Source organism: Myodes glareolus, chromosome 10 (genome assembly GCF_982192425.1).
Source record: "Myodes glareolus chromosome 10, mMyoGla1.1, whole genome shotgun sequence".
Lineage (NCBI taxonomy): Eukaryota > Metazoa > Chordata > Mammalia > Rodentia > Cricetidae > Myodes > Myodes glareolus.
Genome location: NC_142035.1, coordinates 15,042,263 through 15,063,873, shown reverse-complemented (window position 1 = coordinate 15,063,873; position 21,611 = coordinate 15,042,263). Strand labels below are relative to the sequence as shown.

Here is a 21,611-nt window from a genome sequence, read left to right as displayed (position 1 = left end):
GTACAGTTAGGTATTCTTATCAGGGACCCTGCTTGCTGGGCTTGATTTAGGAAATAACAAAATTATAGTTGGAAAATGTGGGGAAAAACAAGCTAACTATGTTTTGTTTTGTTTTTAAATTGTGTTTAGATACGGATGTCTTCAGCAGAGAACTTGGGAATTTCCCTCTAAAGAGCCTTCCTCTTGCTGTCGTCTCATTGAACTTTTAAATGACACCCCAGACACTTGGATTTTTGTCATCCTGACTTAATGAACCTGGACAGGTTTCATGGAACAAGCATGATACTGAAGGACGACCTTCCTTTCATGTTCCTCTCGAATGCGAGTGCCACACCGTCTTCAGATGTTCCTTCAGTGAATGGGCTGTGAATTCTCAGGGACTTGTGGCCTGTTTTCAGTGTTAACCTTGGAAGAATTCTGTTGGGTTCTGGAGCTGTGGTCATGCTGTTTTGAAGAAGTCATGTGGCTCTGTGTCAGGGCAGAGTCACAGCTTGAGCCAAGAGGAGTGGACAGCACCTGGAATGTTTAGAATGGAGCCTAGCATCCTTTTGCTTCTGTTACTTCTAATTTTTACACATTGGCTCGTTTTCTCTTTTCTTTCTTTCTTTTTTTTTTTTTTTTTGTTTCTTGCAGGCTTAAATCCTCATGTACTTTAGGCAAGTGCTCTAACATTGAGCTACATTCCCAGCCTTCATCTAAGTGTTTATCATAAGATAGTAACAACTTATTCTCATAGTTCCATAGCTGATGAGTAGGGATGACTGATGAGACTTGTGCCTGTCTGTGTTGGTCTCAGATGCTGTTTGTTTCCGTCTTTCTGCATTCACGCCTGCTTTGATGATTATGTGAAATAGCCACTTTGTTATGTTCATTCTCTGAAAGTTAAAGCTCACCAAATCTTTTAGTTAACATTGTAGGGAATCGGGTCCTAAGGGACTTGTGTGTCTGTGGAATTTTAGCTATTTTTATTGTTTTGCTGGAATACCTGATGAACAAAACTTAAGAAAGGAAGAAACTGTCTCAGTCTGAGAGTGTATATAGTACAAGATGGTGGAGAAAATCGTGGTGTGGCAGGCACAGCCTGCAGCTGTGGCAGTGAGAGCCTAGGGCAACTGGGGAACTAGATAGAGGAAGTTCTAAGGTGGGGTATGAACCTCAAGGCGCACTGCTCACCAGCTCACTTCTTCCCGCTTGGCCCCACCTTACAAAGGTCCACAATCTCCCAAAACAGCATCGTCTTCTAGGGACATTTCACTGTCAAACCATAACCTTGGACATGATTGTCAAAGCCTAACCTCTTCAGATTATGATCAGAGTGATACATGGGATCTTGAATCTTTGTTCATTATTCACCTGACCTGTAGGAGTTTCTTTGCTATCAGGATAGTGTGGAAGGTAGAGATATTGTTTTGGTCATGAACTAAACAAGTCCACTTGGAAAGCTTGCTTTTCATTCCTAATGCATAAGAATAATGAGTAAAATCTCTACTAAATATTTAATTGGAGGGCAAAGGCATTAGCTTATTTGGTGAATAAACTATTTATAGTAAAATTGTAGACTGTTAAAACATGGAAATCTGTGAGAGCTTTTCGCTGAAGAACATTGCTCTAGTGTAAGCAGACTTTCAGAAGCAGGGTGTGGGGAAACTGCAGTACCAGTGCCTGAGGGGAAGAAGAATTTTGCACCCAGCAAAACTCATTCCAGCACGAAGATATTTTTGCACATATGGGGTCTAGAATTTCAAAAGGGCCATTCTTTGGATCTCAGTAACAGAACACCTGCTAGCAGTGGCTAACTATGATGGCATTTAGTGACAAACTAATAAATCTCCCAGAAGTGGAGAGTTGACTTGCTAATGGTTGGTCTGGACAGTTCTTATGGTCACAAGATGGTTATATTAGTTTCAAGTGCCATCCCTCTTGAGCGTAACTAGGGCAAGGAGGAAAGTGACACATGAAAATAGACAGCCCTATGTCCTTGTCCTACCCAGGAAGAAAGTCTTCAGCATTCCAGCCACCCAGTGGCTAGATCTAGGTTAGATTTTGCTGCTGGTTCAGTCACCAGCAGAAGAGAAATGGAGTACGTGACTGGCAGAGCCTATCATGATTTCCCCAAGGACTAACACACTGCCATCCTAATTGAGAGTTATTTTAGCAAGGAAGAAAGGGCAGTGGCTGGGTCTCCCACACATGTCAGCAGTTGTGTTTCTGTGGTAAAACAGGATTTGAGACTCTTAGAGCATCTTTTTATTCCTTTTTACGTATAAGAGCTTCAAATAGAACTTTACATGTGCTCTACATTCATAAATATTTCTTTTTTAAAGATGTTTTTAAAATCTACTTTGACATTGAGATAATTCATTTTTTTGAAAGTGGAAATGTTATTTTGACATCTTAGGTCACATTTTTTATTTTTATTTTTGTTTCAACAAAATAGTATGTAGAAACAGATGTGTTTGGGAAACTTAATTATTTTAGCTTTTTCAGTTTTTTGAGACAAGTTTTCTCTGTGTAGCCTTGTCTGACCTGGAACTTCTCTGCAGACCAGGCTATCCTTGAACTCACTGAGATGCACCTGCCTCTGCCTCCCAGGTGCTGGGATTAAGGGTGTGTGCCACCATTGCCTGGTGTGCTTGGGAAATTTAAAAAATGATTTTCTCATATTTCACTGAAAGCTGCCCTGGACATTAATGAGAAAAATATATGCAAGATTCTGGTGGCATCTCACTTGAGTACCATAATCGTCATGTGAGGGAGTTTGTTGTAGTTTTTTTTTGGTCATCTTGTAAATGAGACAATGAAGGTACAAGAGAGCTAACGCAGGTGTTTACAACAATGTGTAACGGTAGTGGGATGCAGTCTTCCCTCTTTGGATTCTAAACCTGATGTTCTTGTAGCACCCAGACTGAATGAACATAGAACCTTGGTTTTAATAAGGAGCTTTTCAGGGAAGATGAGACAGAAGGCAAAAAGGTTTGCGTATGTACCATTCATCTGATACTAGCATGAGGGAGGCTTAGTTCTTGGTGAGTTTCCATGGCATGTGAGAGGAATAGGGCAGAAAGACAATGGCTGGAGGAAAGCACATGTATTGTGTTGATGTGGAGAGAAAACAAACATTGTGTTCAGAGTTTGAATCTTAAACTCATAACTTATGTGACCTTGAGCAAATCACGTGACCTCTAAACTATTAATTTTTACTTGTAAAATAATCACCTCTTTGCCTTTAATTTTTTTTTTATTTTCAAAGGATAGGCCCAGATGTATTTTTTTTATAAAGCAGATATCAGGGATGGTGCATAGAAGCTGTTACAGTCATTTGATATCATAATTATCAGATAGACCTGATAACTCTTCGGGTGCTGGAGTTAAACCCAGTACCTTGCAATGCTAGATAAGTGCTCTTCCTCAAAGCTACACCCTGACTCCCAAATAGGAACTTTTAGGGTGCCATCTTTTCTCTCAGGTACTTAAGCCATCTCAGCTTTGCAAATGTAGTTAAATTTGTCAGCGTTAGGCACTCGGGATAGAAAGTAGAACTGTGGGTTGATTGTGCTAACCTGGTCTTCTGTCTCAGTGCTCTGGCTTTATAAACGGTCTCCTTCCCCAATTGCAGGTCTTATGGCAGCGTGTACAAGGCTATTCATAAAGAGACTGGCCAGATTGTTGCTATTAAGCAAGTGCCCGTGGAGTCAGACCTGCAGGAGATCATCAAAGAAATCTCCATAATGCAGCAGTGTGACAGGTAAAGGCTCGAGGGATCCTTTGACGGAATGTGTTTACTGGGATCACATAGTTTGACACCTACAGATTGACTTGCTGAGATGTTTGCAGAAGGCTGAGGTCAGTGGAATCACTGTGTATTTTCTGAAAAATGTGAGAAAGCTTGTATGTTTTTGTAGATAATTTGCAGTTTCCTTTTTTGTGTTTTTTATCAATTAGTTCTTTTAGAGATGAAGAAGAAGAGACAGTGGTACTTTCTCCCTCCCTCTCTCTCTCTCTCTCTCTCTCTCTCTCTCTCCCCTTCGGGAAAACTTTCTGCAGAGGTAGCTGAGATAATTCAAATACCTTTTAGCCCTGGAAACCATAGAATATCAGTTTGGTCTATAAAATAGGAGTATTTGTTTAGGTATTAACCATTCTTTTTATTTGAGTCAAGAGTTCTTAAGTGTTTTAATTTTGAGGAACTAAGATTTGTCAAATGCTGCAATCAGGAAGTTGGCCCCACAGTCAACCACAGAAGAGCACGTGATCTGTGTGAAGTTCCATGACAACATGAGTTGGCCACTGATGGAGCAGGCAAACCCAGCACTGTCTAGATGTGAGAGACAAGTAGGGTTTGGGCAGTGCTAGGTTCGGGGAGTTGGAAGTGAGATGGAGAGTTTTGCACTTGAGGTGTCATCTGTCCTGAGGTCAGTGTTGTGAGACCAGTGTTACTTCCTGTTTGTCAGGCTTCAGCCTCCAGTGGATTACGTGGGGGCAATGAATCTTGTTTTCCAGGGACCTTAAATCTCCCCAGCTTGAAGTACAGCTACCACTCCTCTTCCCATTGTATTTTTTATTTTGTGGTTATTGTTTACTGTTCAAAAGCCTCCATTCCCCCCACCCCCACTGGATTGGTCAGAATTAAGTTAGCAGTTTTTGTTTTTCTCTATATGATTTACTTTCTCAAACGCTTTTTAATTGGCACATTGAGACTGTATATAAAGAGTGTGGAAATGCTTCTAAGTAAAGTTGTTTTTTTTTTTTTTTCCCCTGAGACAGTGTTTCTCTGTGTAACAGCCCTGACTATCCTGGAACTCACTCTATAGACCAGGCTGGCCTTGAACTCATAGAGATCTGCTTACCTCTGCCTCCCCAGTGCTGGGATTAAAGGCATTCATCACCACTGACCAGCATGTTTTTGTTTTTGTTTTTAAAGATTTATTTTTATTTTTTTATGTGTATGCCTGCATGAATGTATGTGGACCATGAGTGCCTGAAGACAACAGAGACCCCAAAATGGTATGAGAGCCCTGGAATTGGAGTTATAGACAGTTGTGAGCTGTCATGTGGTTGCTGGAATCAGAACCTGGTGATGCTTTGAAGATCCTTCTCTGCATTCAGCCTTCTAAGAAAAAAAAACAAAACAGGGCAGAATCCTTGTGTTCTGGGAGTTTTGTTTATTTGCTTCTTTTATTTTTATGTCACTGTCTTTTGAGTAGGGAGGGTATAGGGGACTTTTGCCTGATTTACTAGAGAAAAGCAACTGGAGTAAGAATATCAGAAGTTTCCCTCCATTTTCTGAGCATTCACAGGCCAGGCATGTATAGTTCTCGACAGTACAAGGCTGCATAGAACAGAACAGATCCCAACAGTGTGTTTGGGTAATAAAGAAAACTGCTACAGGAGGAGAGGAAAGAAGAGAGCACACAGGACGATTGCGAGCCACAGGGACTCAGTTACCTGTGCTTTGACTAGCATTCATTTTATGTGCTTTGTTCTCCTTCTGTCCTCGTCACTGGCATATGTTCAGGAAGCCAGGGTAGTTTTAGCATCTTTGGTTGCTATGCAACCTGGTTTCCAACAGCAGTCCTGCTGTTAATGCTACAAATTGTCAAGACAGACTTTCATTTTACTGGGGTGTTTGAGTTCTCAGAAATTTAAGACCTAAAGTTCCAGTTTTGATATTAACTATTCTTTCTTTATATTATATAGTGATGATTTTGTTACTCCCAATTATATTATGACTTTTGGGGAAAAAAAGATTGCTTTCTTTTTTGGTAAAATCATCATTGTTATATATCCCTCGGCATATCTTTCCATGTCTCTTGGGGGGTTTAACTGTGATTACTGTATTGTGTTATAGCTTATCTCTTTCTTGTAAACAGGACACACACATACACACAGACGCATAGTTTTTTTTTTTTTTTTTTCGTTTTTCGAGACAGGGTTTCTCTGTATAGCTTTGGAGCCTGTCCTGGAACTTACTCTGTAGACCAGGCTGGTCTCGAACTCACAGAGATCCACCTGCCTCTGCTTCCTGAGTGCTGGGATTAAAGGAATGCGCCACCACCACCCAGCAAGCCGCATAAATTTTATATATATGGATGGCTTGCTAGCATGTATGTCTGTGCACCACTTGCATTTCTGGTGCCTGAGGGTAGAAGAGGGTGTCAGATCTCCTGGAACTGGAGTTACAGATAGTGGTGAGCCACCATGTGGGTGCTGGGAACTGAACCCCAGGTCCTCTGAAAGATCAGCAAGTACTTTTAACAGCTAAACCATTTTTTCAGTCCCAGGACATATTAATGTTATTTATTAAAAATTCCTCTAACATGTTCTAGGGACTTGTGGTGCCATTATTTCTTAAGTTTCCTCATATTGGATGGTCATTTAAATTGTTTCTAATTTCTCTTTTATTACCATTCTGTGTTGGTAGCTAATTTTTTGAGAATCTGTGTTTATTTTCTGAGGATAAATTATATACTTATACTTTTCCCTTGTTTTGAATCTTTGTTATTATTATTCTTAGGAAAAGTGATCTCATTTCATGTACTTATCAGGAGATTGCTGTGTTAGTCCTAACTAGAAATAATTCATTTTTTTGAGATGTGAAATTACTTTTCATGCATTGAACAAAACAAATTGAAATGTTTAATACTAATTTGTATTGTGTTTCTCTCCAGCCCTCATGTAGTCAAATATTATGGCAGTTACTTTAAGAACACAGACCTGTGGATTGTTATGGAGTACTGTGGGGCTGGTTCTGTATCGGATATCATTCGGTTACGAAACAAGACGGTACGTTTACCTCTTAAAAGGGGCTGCTGGGCCAGCATTTTGGCTATCTTTTGTCAGGCCTTTTATTCACATGCCGCTTCTCCACCTAGAGAAATGACTGTCAGATGCTTCCTTTTCCTTGGGTCTTTACTCCTTTTTCCTCTCCTCCTTCCCACCTCAAAGACAGAATCTCAGTATGGTCCTTTACTTTTGATCCTTCTGCTCCAGCCCAAATGCTTGGATCGTAGGACCTTGGCACCATGCTCAGTTCTCTCTTAAATGTGACAGTTTGATATTGGCTCATTCCAGTGATTTTTGTTTACTTTAATAGGTGAAACAATTGTCAAATCATGATTTGGTAATGAATTTTCATTTTTTGAGACAGGGGTTTCATGGTGAAGAGTGACCGGGAACTGACAATGTAGCCCAGGCTGGCCCTGAGCTCACACTCCCTTAAGTGAGTCTCCCTACCATGTCTGGCAGTTATAGGATGACTTTTAAAAATATTTGATTTTTGAGAGTTATGTGTCTGAGTTGTTTTGTGTATGTGAGTATGGGCACATACTGCTTACCCTACAGCCGGAGTTAGAGGCAGTTAGAAGCCCCACAGTGGGGTAGTGGGAATCAAGCCTAGGTCTTCAGGAAGAGCAGAGTGCTTTCTTAATGGTTGAGTCATCTCTCCACCTCTAGAATGAGTTTTAAATGTTTACTTTTGGATTTGAATTTGTCTTCCTACCAAGTATAGTCACAGAATATTTTTTTCTACTTGCTGTTGAACAGGGTATTAGCCTACTATCAAAGATTATTTGTTGTGCAAGCTAGTTCCAGGACAGGCTCCAAAGCTACAGAGAAACTCTTTCTCAAAAAACAAAACACACACACACACCCCAAAACCAAAACCAAAACAATCAAGCAAACAAAAAAGAGTATTGTGGATTGTAGGATTGGACCTAAGAGTCATGGATTCTAGTTTTTTGTTGCCGAATACTGCTGTAGGTATTAGAGACCCAGCAGTAACATAAAAGAGACCGCAGCATATGGTGTATTATGGTGTATGATGCTCTAATGGCAGTACAGCTTCTAGTAGGCAAACAGTAAGCAAACAGGTGGCAGCTAGAAAGGAAATGCAAGGTAATGGGAAGTGCTTTGGAGAGAATCAGTAGGGATGGTGATGGGAGAGTGGTAAAGAAGTCTTGGTGGGCAGAGCAGAAGGAGCAGACTCTTGTGCAGGGACACTGTAGCTAGGAACTGGCCAGTGTGAAGACTCGGAGGCTGCAGTGAGTTTGGTACGTTTGCAGCCACTGGAATGGGGGATTAGACAAAGGGGACTTTAGGTTCGAAAGGTGGACAGTCTTGATGATTTGGGTCTGGTAGGTCATGTGGCTACCAGACCCAACTGATGGGTGAGTGTTTTCCAGGTACAGAAGGAGCATGTCTAGATTCTAAGAAATGAGTGAGTCATGTGATAGGCTATTTGAAAAACAGCGCTAGTTTCTGTGTAGATTGTTGAAACGGAAAATTTTAGCTCTCGGGTGGTTTTGCTTTTGGTTGTAAGAAGGGCAGTGGGCATCCCCATATTAAGTATTTGCAATGTTGTAAAAATTAGCTTGAGTATGAAAAAGGTATACTGTAAATCATGAAGTATTATATAAATTATAAGATGGGACTGTATTGAAACTCAAGTTATACATTTTTATATCATATTATTATTTCCTTTTCTTAATTTACATTATTGGGAATTTGTATGTTTTCTTTATTAGACAGTAAGTTCTTTAGCCAAGAATAGTGCTCTGACATAATATTTCTAGTTCCAAATGGTCAGTTCTGAAAACATGTATACAAGTAACATGCAGATGGAGGAGGTTATATTTATGTTTTAGGAATATTATAAATATGTATATATATTATAAATATATATACACACACAAACACATATGATTATAACAACAATGAAAAAAGAGACCAGATGCAGAGAGCAAAGACTGAGAGACTTTGGAGGGAAGAAAAGGAGGGAGGAGATGATATATTGTAGTTTCAAAAAGTGAAATAAATAAGAGATGTTGAAACCTTGACTAATCTGTTGATTTAAAATTGAAGCCCCAAGGGACTGGAAAGATGGCTCAGAGGTTAAGAGCACTGACTGCTCTTCCTGAGGTCCTGGGTTCAATTCCCAGCAACCACGTGGTGACTCACAACCATCTGCAATGATATCTGGTGCCCTCTTCTGGCCTGCAGGAATACATGCAGGCAGAACATTGTAAACATAATAAATAAATAAATAAATCTTTAAAAAAAAAAATTGAAGCCCCGGGCTGTATGTGCAGCACCAAGTTGTTTCTGGTCTCTCCGCAGTCTAGAATTAACTCTGTTGGTGATTTCTGTAACTACTGATATCTTAATGCTAGTTTATTAGTATTAGTTTAGGTATTTAATTATTTTGCTGTGTGTTATATAAAAACTATTTAGTGTGATAGCCTCCTCACAGGGGACTAGAAACATTGTTTAAGGTTGAAAAATTATGACGACAGAAAGATATCAAACCTTTAAATATGTATCATGAGAGACCCTGTCTCAAAGAAATGATCATGGTAGAATGATGATACAGTGTTCAGTGAGGTTCCCAGGCCGAGAACCACAGACACCACACACTCTCTCTGACGTCGGTCTGTTCTGATGTGGATCGTAGCTTCTAATGTTGTGGAAGTGCTATCCACATGGAGGGGGTAGAAAAGGGCCCATGAGAGGGGAAAGCCTTTATTTTAAGCAGAAAATTACTGTATAATTAAATACAGGTAGGTGTTAGATGGATTTAAAACCTAAAAAAATTCATGATTAAGGTCTGACCTCCTGTGAGAAAATTTAAATTCCTGATTATATTCTTTTAGGAATTGCTGTTCAAGTTCACTTGCAAGTGGCTTTCCTCTTCTAGTTATTAGCATAGCTGCTGCTGTGGCATTCTGGTTTTGTATATTTTTTCATGTTAAACTACTTCCACTGGATTTCATTTTTGTTCTTGTTTTGTTGCTTTCCCTCTTTATTAGTTCTCATTATACAAGTTTAAAGCTTAGACTAAAAGTATAGGAAAGTGTGCCAGAAGTACAGGCTGAGTCTTGCTAACCCTGGATCCTCTTGTCCACAGCTTACTCCTGAATGTGGGTTGTTTGCCAGACCAGGAATTAAGTGAGAGTTGGATGGATTTTGCTTAGGATTTGGGTGTGATCTGCAGAGTCAGCATCTGGTCTGATCAGATGCCCTGTGTTCATCTTCAGCAGTCAGTCACTCTAGCCCAGTGGTTTGCAACTCCCTAATGCCTCAACCCTTTAATATAATTCCTCATGTTGTGCTGATTCCCAGCCATACAATTATTCCATTGCTACACCATAACTTTAATTTCGCTACTGTTATGAATTGTAATGTAAATATCTGATATGTGATTCCAAAGGGGTTGCGACCCACACTGTTCTAGAACTATTTCATTTCCCACTCTTGATGCTTGGGATACAAAAGTAAGCAATAAAAGACATTTTTAAATGGCGTGTGTGTCTGTATTAAGAAAGACTGCATAGTATGTCAGATTGTCTCTGTGCTGACAAGATAAGGAAACAGAATGACCAGGCGTGGAGAAGGAAAGTCCTCTGCTGTTCTGATGAGTGCACAGACAGTGAAGAAAGCCAGAGTACAGATGTGTGGATGAAGAGGAGAGCCGTAAGGTAGAGGAAACAGGCAGGGGATAGGACTCCTGAGAGAGGGACCGGAGCATGGCCAGAATAGCTGTGCGTCAGTTTGGGTGTGTTTGGGTCAGTTTCTGATGTTGTGTGAACAGGGTTGGAACTTCTTATTTTTGTTTTTTTTTGTTTGTTTGTTTTTTTTGTTTTTTGTTTTTTAGTTAACAGAAGATGAAATAGCGACAATATTGCAATCAACTCTTAAAGGATTAGAATACCTTCATTTTATGAGAAAAATACACCGAGATATCAAAGCAGGAAATATTTTGCTGAACACAGAAGGCCATGCAAAGCTTGCAGATTTTGGAGTCGCAGGTCAACTTACAGTAAGTAGAAATGGTGACTGGTACCAGTACTTTAGGCTTCATCTTCAGAAGGCAATTACATTGAGTGATTGGTTTTACTTGTGTGTGTGTGTGTGTGTGTGTGTGTGTGTGTGTGTGTGTGTAAGAGAGAGAGAGAGAGAGAGAGAGAGAGAGAGAGAGAGAGAGAGAGAAGTTCATGTATACGTCTGTGAGTATGCATGTACATATTTGTGTTGTCTGAAAGCCAGGGTCCATGTTGATTGTCTTTCTTAGTTAGTTGTTCTCCACTTTACTTTCTGAGACATGAGATACTGTCCTTCACTGACCTGGAGGTCATTGATGCAGATAGGGTGGCTGGACAGTATGCTCCAGGAATCTGCCTGCCTCTGCCTCTCTAGTTTGGGATTGCAGATGTGTGCTTTAACATCTGGCTTCTTGTGTGGAGATGGAGAACTGTACTCAGGTTGTCATACTTACATGCAAATGCTTTACCAACTGAGACATCATCCCAGCCTCTGGATGAGTATTTATTTAAAAAAAAATACTTAATCTAATTGTGTTAATACAAATTTGTAGAATTTACAAGTAGATTACCAAATAGCTAACAGGAGTTTTAGATCTTTTCTGGGGTTTGGGTTCATGGTTTAGCTTGTATAAAAATGAAAACTAACATAAGACATGAATATTAATTTAATTCTAATGCATCAGGGACATAAAAGAAGACAGATTGGAGCAGGCTGCTTTCCTTCAGCAAGGCAGAGAGCCTCATCCAGCCTCCAGGCAGTTCAGTCACTATGCTGGAAGAACTCACACTTGCTTCAGTGCTGTCTCTCGCTAGTGCTTGCCAGGGAAAAAGAAGGCTATTCAAAACAGGATGACTAGAACGATCTGGCTTTGTAAAATAATCAACTAAATGTAAATGTCTATGCAGAGAAATGTTCTGCGTAGATCAACACAAGTCTGCAACAATATTATGCCGAGGGTTTTCTTGGTGAATATTGTATGCTTCACCATCCCTTCTCCACAACTACAGACTGTTTTGTTTGTTTGTTTTTTTGAGACCAAGTTTCACTGTAGCGCTGACCAGGCTGGCCTTGATAGAGGTCTGCCTGTCGCTATCTCCCAAGTACTGAAATTAAAGGTGTGCATCTGGCTCCTGTCCAACGTTTTAAGTTTAGGTGATGTCCAGTTTCTTTTGTCACTTATGCTGCTGGTTCTATAGCTAAGACATCATGACCTTGTGCAAGATCTTTTATGTGTTTAGTGGTTTTAGCTCTAACATTTGCTTTGAGATGAGTTAATTTTCATGCCTTGAGGTAGGTATCCAGATACATTCTTTTTGTGTGTTGATAACTGGTCATTGACCATTTCAATCACTTGTTGCTAAACCTTTAGCTTTTCTTTTGTTGAGTTATGTATTGGTACTTGCTGGAAATCAAGTCTGGGTTTATTTCTGGAACTTTGGTTATATTCTGTTGTCCTGTATGTAGGTCATTATGCCAGTACTTTACTGTCTTGACTTTTACAGCTTTGGTTAAACGTGAAACCTTTAGTTTTGTTCTCCTCTTCTAAGACTATTTTGGTTCTTCTGGGATCCTGCATTTCTCTCTGAGTTTTAGATTAGTGGTTTATTACCATCTTGTTATTAAACCATCTAATTCATATACCCCAGATGCTTTTGCACTTACTTACATCTTTCATTTTACACTAATATTACCATTTTACAGTAAGCATTTTGCCTTAATTTGGCTAGTTAATTCTTTAGTGGTTTGTTCTTTTTGATACTATTTTAAGTAAAACACTTTGTTTTCAAATTGTTCATTGTTAGTGTATGAGTGTGGTTTTTTTTTTAGAACTTTTTAAAAAAATAAATCTTTATTATGTATACAGTGTTCTGCATGCATGTACACTTGGACACCAGATCTCATTATAGATGGTTGTGAGCCATGATGTGGTTGCTGGGAATTGAATTCCGGACCTCTGGAAGAGCAAACAGCCAATGCTTTTAACTGATCCAGAAATCTGGATCAGTTAAGTCCTGCTGAGCTTGTTTATTGCTAGTTTTCATTTTTAAAAATTGTGTGTGTGCACATGTATGTCTACTTGAAAGTTCATGTGTGTGATTATAGGTGTGAGGCCTTGTCTTCTACTTTGTTTAATGTTTGAGACTGGGATGTTTGTTATTCCTGGTGCATATACCAGAAATTCTCTTGTCTACCTCCCGTCATCTCCCACTGGGAGCACAGGGATTACAGATGCTCTACAAAGTCTAGCTTTCACTGGTTGGAACTTGGGGTCTCAGGCACTTTACTGTCTCCAGCTCCTATTGATCACCCCCACCCTGAAAGAAACCCCTCAAACTTCTACAGTAAACAAGTATTGTATTGCTAAAGAGAACAAACCAAAAAGTTTTGTGTTTTTTGTTTGTTCATTTGGTTTTGGACTTAGAGTGCAGCTGTAGTCTGTAATGAGCGAACTGGGCTTCCAGTACTGCTAGGTTGGGGTCTTCTCTCACTGACCTCCTACCGAAGGCTGCACCCTGCTGGCTACTTCCTAGGAAGTGGTGGGGATGTTGAGGGTGGCTTCACACTTAGCATAGAAATGCTCTAACATTGTTCTTGATTCACAGTGCTCCCCCAACTTCACTGTCAGGGGTCCTCAGTTTCTCTCTCTAGGGAGTGCATGTCCAGTCTAATGTAGATCAAGCAAGGGAAGCTCTTTTTCTTCATGTGAGAGCTGCTTTGTTTTATATAGTTCATTTAAAAAAGGTTTTATTTATTTATTTTTTTTTATTTTTTGAGACAGCATCTCACCATAGCAAGGTTGCCTGGAGATTACTATATAGACCAGGCTGACCTTGAACTCAGAGAGAATTGCCTGCTTCTTTCTCCCAAGTGCTAGGACTAAAGGCCTGTGCCACCACAGCCGTCTTATTTTTATTATTTTTGTTTATGTGTATGCATATATTCTGTATGGGTACATGCACGTGAGTGTAGGTACCCTTGGGAGGGAGGTCAAAGGTGTCAGAATTGTGTGGAGTTGGGGTTACAGGTGTTTGTGAGCTGCCTGATGTGGGTGCTGGCACCACACTCAGGTCCTCTGACAGAAAGGAAGTGCTCTTAATTGCTGAGATCTTCCTCTAGCCATCCTTATTTTGTATATGTTGATTTATTTTTGCGAAAGAGCTTTGCAGTGCAGCCTTGGCTGACTTGGGATTCTTGGTTCCCTTGCTTCAGCCTCCCGATGCTGGGACTACATAGATGCCTGTGCCAAGACACCTAGCTTTGTGAACGCTTCAGAGTCCTTCAGTCCTGTGTTGTTGTGAGGTCCACTTTTATCATTCTCAGTGCCAACAGTTTCTAAGTCATTTGGAAGGGTCTGCTTTCTCAGTTTTCCTGGGGACTGACTTGAGTCCTTTTGATGTCAGTTCAGCTAGTTGCTGCGTAGCCGGCCATCTGCTTCTCAGCTTACAAAATTTTGTGGTTTAGCTTTGAGTTTTCAGATGGTTCTGGGAAGAAGTGAAAATAAGATGTATTTGTCCTGTCTGTCATCTTTAACAAAAATCTGTATTTAGTTTCTTTTTCTGCTTTGAAGACAGTATTCTTTAGCCTAGGCTGGCCTTAGACTCCATCCCTCTGCCTCAGCCTCTCTGGTTAGCAGCACATGATTGGCTCTCGCTCAGTTTCTGGTGCAGCTTGAGTTTTCTTTTCTTTTCTTTTTTTATTTTCTTTTTTTATTTTCTTTATCTTTTTTTACAGCGTTATCCAAGGATTGTAGGTATGCATTACCACATCCAGCTAACATTTAAGTTTCTTTTTTGGGGGGGAAGGGGTTGGTTTTTTGTGACAGGGTTTCTCTATATATTGCTGGCTGTCCTGGAACTCACTGTGTAGACCAGGATTAAAGGCTGGCCTAGAACTCACAGCATCCTCATGTCTCAGCCGCCTGAATCTTAAGATATTAGTTTAGAACCACCATTCCTAATCCATGATCAATTTTTCAATTAATTTTGTACTGAGCTTGAGGTTTGGGCTAAAATTTTTTTTTCTCTTTTTTTTTTTTCTCCTCTCCCTGACTCTCCCCTCTCCCCTTCAATCCTCCCCCAAGGTCTCCACGCTCCCAATTTACTCAGGAGATCTTGTCTTTTTCTACTTTCTACTTCCCATGTAGATTATATCTATGTAAGTCTCTCTTAGTGTCCGCATTGTTGCCTAAGTTCTCTGGGATTGTGGTTTGTAGGCTGGCTTTCTTTGCTTTATGTTTAAAAACCACCTATGAGTGAGTACATATGATAATTGTCTTTCTGTGTCTGGGTTACTTCACTCAAAATAATGTTTTCTAGCTCCATCCATTTTCCTGCAAAATTCAAGATGTCGTTATTTTTTTCTGCTGTGTAGTACTTCATTGTGTAAAATGTACCACATTTTTCTTATCCATTCTTAGGTCGAGGGGCCTTTAGGTTGTTTCCAGGTTCTGGCTATGACAAACAAAGCTGCTATGAACATAGTTGAACACATGTCCTTGTGGCACGATTGAGCATCCTTTGGATATATACCCCAAAGTGGTATTACTGGGTCTTGAGGAAGGTTGTTTCCTAATTTTCTGAGAAATTGCCGCACTGACATCCAAAGGGGCTGTACCAGCTTGCATTCCCACCAGCAATGCAGAAGTGTTCCCTTTTCCCCACACCCTCTCCAGCATAAGTTGTCATCAGTGTTTTATCTTGGCCATTCTTACAGGTGTAAGATGAAATCTCAGAGTTGTTTTGATTTGCATTTCTCTAATGACTAAGGATGTTGACCATTTTCTTAAGTGTCTTTCAGGCATTTTAGATTCCTCTGTTGAGAATTCTCTGTTTAGGTCTGTACTCCATTTTTTTTAAGAATTGGATTATGTGATCTTTTGGTGTCCAATTTCTTGAATTCTTTGTATATTTTGGAGATGAGACCTCTGTCTGATGTGGCGTTAGTGAAGATCTTTTCCCATTCTGTAGGCTGTTGTCTTGTCTTGTTGACCGTGTCCTTTGCTTTACAGAAGATTTTCTGTTTCAGGAGGTCCCGTTTATTAATTGTTCCTCTCAGTGTCTGTGCTACTGGAGTTATATTTAGGAAGTGGTTCCCTGTGCCAATGCGCTCAAGTGTACTTCACACTTTCTTTTCTATAAGGTTCAGTGTGGCTGGCTTTATGTTGAGGTCTTTGATCCATTTGGACTTGAGTTTTGTGCATGGTGATAGATATGGGTCTATTTTCATTCTTCTACATGTTGATATCCAGTTATGCCAGCACCACTTGTTAAATATGCTTTCTTTTTCCATTTGATATTTTTTGCTTCTTTATCAAATATCAGGTGTTCGAAGATGTGTGGATTGATATCCGGGTCTTCTATTTGGTTCCATTAGTCCTCCTGTCTGTTTTTATGCCAGTACCAGGCCATTTTCAGTACTGTAGCTCTATAGTAGAGTTTGAAGTCGGGGATTGTGATGCCTCCAGAGTTCTTTTATTGCACAGGATTGTTTTGGCTCTCCTGGGTTTTTTGCTTTTCCAAATGAAGTAGAGTACCATTCTCCATTTGTTCCTACCCACCCAACTACTATTACCACTTCTTCTTTTCTCTGTCTTAAAAACAAAAGAAAGAAAACAAAGAAACAAATGCATTAGAAATCGTGGAGTCCAGTTAGCGTTGACCAGCAGCTACTCCTGAGCGTGACGCCTGCCCCGAAGTGTCACTGCGTTGAAGGAAACTGACTTCTCTCAGCAGCTGTCAAGCGCAAATACTTTCTTGGCTGGGGTGGGCTATTTTCCCAACTTTCTGCATGTTGTCTAGTTGTGGTGGATCTCTGTTAGTTGCAGAAGCTTCTCTGGCGATGGTCTAGTGATGCATTGATCTGTTGGTGTAGCAATATGTCATTAGAAGTTGTTTTATTGCTATGTCCAATTAGCAGAATAAAAGAAATAAGTTTCCTCTAGGGCTAATGACCTATCTAGTATCTAACCTCAAGTTCTTGGCCTCATTAACAGTATCGGGTATGGGTTCCATCTCATGGAATGAGCCTTAATTAAATTTAAGCAAAAAGCAATTGGTCATTCTCATAATGTTTGTGCCACCTCTTGTACTATAGGGCATAAGCAAAGCATTTTTAATTTTTAACCTGTTTTGTTTCTTTTTTTCTCAATAGTTTTCATGCTTCATGTTGGTCTCCCCTTTCTGTTTTAGGATACGATGGCAAAGAGGAATACAGTGATAGGAACACCGTTTTGGATGGCTCCTGAAGTCATTCAGGAAATTGGGTACAACTGCGTGGCAGACATCTGGTCTCTGGGAATAACTGCCATAGAAATGGCTGAAGGCAAGCCCCCATATGCTGATATCCATCCGATGCGGGTAAGGAAACAGTCAGGTGGATGATCAGTTACTGGTTATCAATAGAAAGTTAGTGCAGCTTCCTTGGTTATATTCCAAACAAGAAGTGAGCTGATTTTATACCATGATAAATGCTACCATAGGTGATATTCTTCCCTGGCATTAAATGCAGTCAGTCATTAGTATGAATCTAGTCTATTCTGCATTCTAGAGTGTGTGTCTTGATAGTCTCCTTGAAGGACATAGACGATAGAAATGTGTAGATTGCATATACTTTTAATAGCTTAGACAACTACATATTTAGCTCTCCATTGAATCATTTTCCATGGCTCCCCGTCGGGTCACCTGGTGTCAGACACTGCCTAGTGCAGTGTCTTAGTCAGTATGCTTTTGCACTGACAGCACCAACCACCCATTGGTTCACAGATTGCCTTTTTCATGCTTGATCTCTGTAGCTGTTTTGGTCTGTGAATCCTCAGACTCGATCAGGTGACTGTGTTCTCTCCAGCCTGCATCCTGTGCTCACTGACGTACGGCATTATGGCTCACAGGCTGCACCTCCCACAACCTTTCTCAGTGCTGGTACCCTGAGAAGTACCCAGGCTTTACTTATTCCAAGAACACATAGCTCTGTTGAAAGACCCATCCCCTGCCAGTCCCAGAGGCTCCACAGCCTTCTTTACCCCACACCGGTTTTTCATTGTCTTTAATGAACTCATTCTTTCACTAAAAGACTTGAGATATTTTTAAAAAGTTTTATATACCCAAAGACAAATTCCTTCCTTTATTTTTTGTGGGACTGAAGAGGCAAGGAGGGGGAAGTTTATGTGGTCATTCTTTTAGATTTAAGAATATAGCTTAACTTGTCTAATGCAGAGTTTTATCTTTCATAAAGTAGGGATTTCCATCGTTTAATTTCAACAATTAGTAGTCTTTATAAAGAAAGTTTTATTATTTAATTATGTGGTGCCCAAGAGGCCAGAAGAGGTTGTCAGAGTCCCTGAAGCTGGAGTTGTAAGTGGTTGTGGACTGCCTGACATGGGTGCTGGGAGCTGATCAGCCCCTCTGGAAGAGCAGTATATGATGTTAACCACTGAGCCATCTCTCCAGCCCTTAGTAATAACCCCAGTCTTTGTAAAGTAGAATTTGATTGTGATTTACTATAATAGCTTGATTTTTAGTTTTTCTTTTCTGCAGAATGAGGATTTGAGGGCCTGGAAAGATAGAGGCAGAGCTCCTACCCGTCATCCCCAGGCCCTGCATTCAACCCCGGTACCACACACATACACTCTGTTTCTCTTCACCCCCACGCCCTACACTCGCACCTTCACATATGATTAAAAAATGAAAATTGGATGGTGGTGGTGCACTCCTGTAATCTCAGCACTTGGGAGGCAGAGGCGGGCAGATTTCTGAGTTCAAGGCCAGCCTGGTCTACAGCATGAGTTCCAGGACAGGTACCAAAGCTAAACACAGAAACCCTGTCTCGAAAAAACTAAAAAAAGAAAAGAAAAAAAACTCAATGAAGATTAATGAATATCATTTGGTATGGCTTGAGGCTGATAGCTCCCTTGTGAGTTTCGGCACTTCATTGATGATCTTACAGCCATCGCTGACATGCATTGGTGACTTTGAAGGAGGAGAGTTTAACAACCATGGGGCTGAAGTTGTCTTCAGGGTACAGGTACTCATAGGTGGTGTCTTTTCTCATTGAAATCTACTTGATATTGTTATCCCAAACTTGTATGAGGCTGAAGAGTTGGCTCAGTTGGTAAAGTGTTTGCCTTGCAAGCTTGAGGACCTGAGTTTATTCTCTAACATCTGTCTGAAAAGCTCGGTGTGATGATGTGTGTTTATAATCCTAGCACTGGGAGAGAAAGGCAGGCAGATTCCTAGGGCTCCGTGGCTGGCTGGCCTTCCTAACCTAATCGCTGAGTTCCCGGTCCCAGTGAGACTCTAAAACAAGATGGATGGTTCCTGAGGAGTTGCACTCTTGTTATTTTGTTAATAGTGGGGATTGACCTTAGTGTCCCATTTATGTGAGGCCCCACTGAGCTACCAGTCCCTCAGGAGTGACACTTGAGGTTGGTCCTTGATCTCCATGCATGCATGCATGCATACATGCACATGTACTTGCACTCATACCTGTGTGAACACGTGCATTATTACCACACACACATACACACACACAAGGAAAAAGTGGTGGTTTTTTTGTTTTTGTTTTTTTATTTTTGGGGAGCATCATTAGGTTTAGAACAGGATTGCATGTGAGCAAGGGAGGGAAAGGGAAGAAGAGCAGGTCTTTAGTCTCTGTACTCCACGTGGACACGCTTTATGTTTGGGTAAGTAGAAAGTCATCTTACCAAACAGATGTAGTTGTTTGTATTGGAGTGTCATTTTCATTTTATCTATTTTTTTTTAAACTAGGCAATATTCATGATTCCTACAAACCCTCCTCCCACATTCCGTAAGCCAGAGCTGTGGTCAGACAATTTCATGGATTTTGTGAAGCAGTGTCTGGTAAAAAGCCCTGATCAGAGAGCTACAGCCACTCAGCTCCTACAGGTATGCGTCATCTCTCTGTGTTGTCTCACACTGCTAAGTCACTGGCTTGGATGTAGAAATGAGGTATAAGACTTTCCATGCTGCGAGGAAAGTGTAAAACTATTGAATAGAAGGACATAGTGGTACCAAAAGGAAGTGTGTCACGAATTAGTTTAGAATTAAGAGCAGTAAGAAGCTCAGAAACATTTCTCCCACCAGGAAAACAGTAGGTGGGTAATAGCTCAAGACTGGTGTCAAGTCATAATAGGCCAGACGTGCCTGTGTCCCGGAAGAGTGGAAGGAAATGACCTTGAGTACTTCGCAAGTATAGAGAACAATGTGATGTGGCGTTCTTGCTCTTCTAAAGGTGTTGCCAAACTTGCCCAGATGAAATGACGATGTCCCACCACGTGCTGAAGCACCCTTCCAGTCTTTAGAGTACTTAACAAAGGCTTGGAGACCTTTGCCCTTTTGGTGATGGGAAGCAGGGATGTACTGTCCCTGTAAGGAGGAAACGTGGGTTACTACCAGACTAAGTTTGGATATATAGGCAACTCCTGCAAAGAATTTATATATGTAACTTTAGCTGCCAGGGTTTCTTGTTGCTCCACAAAGGCAGGAAAAACATAAGATGGGGCTGGTAAGGTCTCAGAGGGTAAAGGTGCCTGCTCCAGTTCTGCATCCTGAATTCAGACACTGGGACTGATGTAGTAGAGATTGACCCTTTAAATGAAATAAAGAAAAAAGGACCTCAAGGTGAGACAGAGAGCAATGGCACAGGTCCAAACAGCCATCTGTCTCCTTAGAGTCATGAAGTGGGTGTGGCTTAGTTGTTCCAGGTGTGAAGAGAAAAATTAGACCACTGATTCATATGACAAATGCGGCCAGATTTCTACCATGTGCCATGCACTATTTGAAAATAAACTTGTATCTCTTGTTCTCTGTTTTACTTAAGCACCCATTTGTCAAGAGTGCCAAAGGAGTGTCAATATTGCGAGACTTAATCAACGAAGCCATGGACGTGAAACTGAAGCGCCAGGAAGCTCAGCAGCGGGAAGTGGACCAGGATGATGATGAAAACTCAGTGAGTGGCAGGCGTTGTGGTGGCTTCAGGAGCAAATGCTTGTTAGGTCATGATGCTGCAGAAGTCAGATAAGTAGCTGGTGTGGGCAAGCCTGGAGCGTGAGACTCAGCGCTTTGTCCCAAGTCTTATTCAGTGTTGCTGGACCCCGGATGGGTCTGTGCTTGCTTGTTACTCAGTGTCACTCGAGACACTTATGTTTGACTATTTTGCCCCCATATTTTTTTCCCAGTTTATGTTTTTTTAGAGGGAGGCAGGGGAGTTATCTCCCAGCTTAGAGGCTTGGTTTTCCCAAGCTCTTTTAAAATTTTCATGCTGTACTCTGGAATCACTCACAACCTTTTAGATCCCAGGGGTACTTGTGTCTGTGCTGGAAGTCTAATGAGAAGGAAGAGAGGAAGGTCTTTAGGTTAGATACTCAGTTGTCACATGGTGACTTTGGGATCATCTCTGGTTAAAAACGTGCTTCTCAGTTCCTAAGGTATGTGTCCAGCCTGGAGAAGTGTCAAATCCAGGAAAATTTTTGCATCAAGATGAACAATAGTTCAGAAAATTTAAAATCTTTTAAACAATTAGCTCCAGGTTGAGTTTTTTTGTTCATTTGCAGGAGGAGGATGAAATGGATTCTGGCACAATGGTTCGAGCCGCTGGGGATGAGATGGGCACTGTCCGAGTAGCCAGTACAATGAGTGATGGAGCCAACACTATGATTGAGCACAGTGACACATTGCCATCACAGCTGGGCACCATGGTGATCAACACAGAGGACGAGGAAGAGGAAGGAACGATGAAAAGTGAGGCTCTGTCACCTAACTGATCCAGATATAGGTTCT

The 21,611-nt window shown here is 40.8% G+C and overlaps 1 protein-coding gene across 1 annotated transcript in view; it reads left to right on the top strand.

Moving 5' to 3' along the window:
- Positions 1 to 21,611, top strand: part of Stk4 (serine/threonine kinase 4) — an 88,374-nt gene that overhangs the window by 7,691 nt on the left and 59,072 nt on the right. Inside the window, exons 3-9 of the mRNA XM_048440991.3 lie at positions 3,617 to 3,745; positions 6,669 to 6,783; positions 10,649 to 10,813; positions 17,007 to 17,174; positions 19,581 to 19,718; positions 20,653 to 20,781; positions 21,386 to 21,572. Of these exons, the coding sequence (XP_048296948.1) occupies positions 3,617 to 3,745; positions 6,669 to 6,783; positions 10,649 to 10,813; positions 17,007 to 17,174; positions 19,581 to 19,718; positions 20,653 to 20,781; positions 21,386 to 21,572 (1,031 nt within the window). The remainder of the gene's footprint in view (positions 1 to 3,616; positions 3,746 to 6,668; positions 6,784 to 10,648; positions 10,814 to 17,006; positions 17,175 to 19,580; positions 19,719 to 20,652; positions 20,782 to 21,385; positions 21,573 to 21,611) is intronic.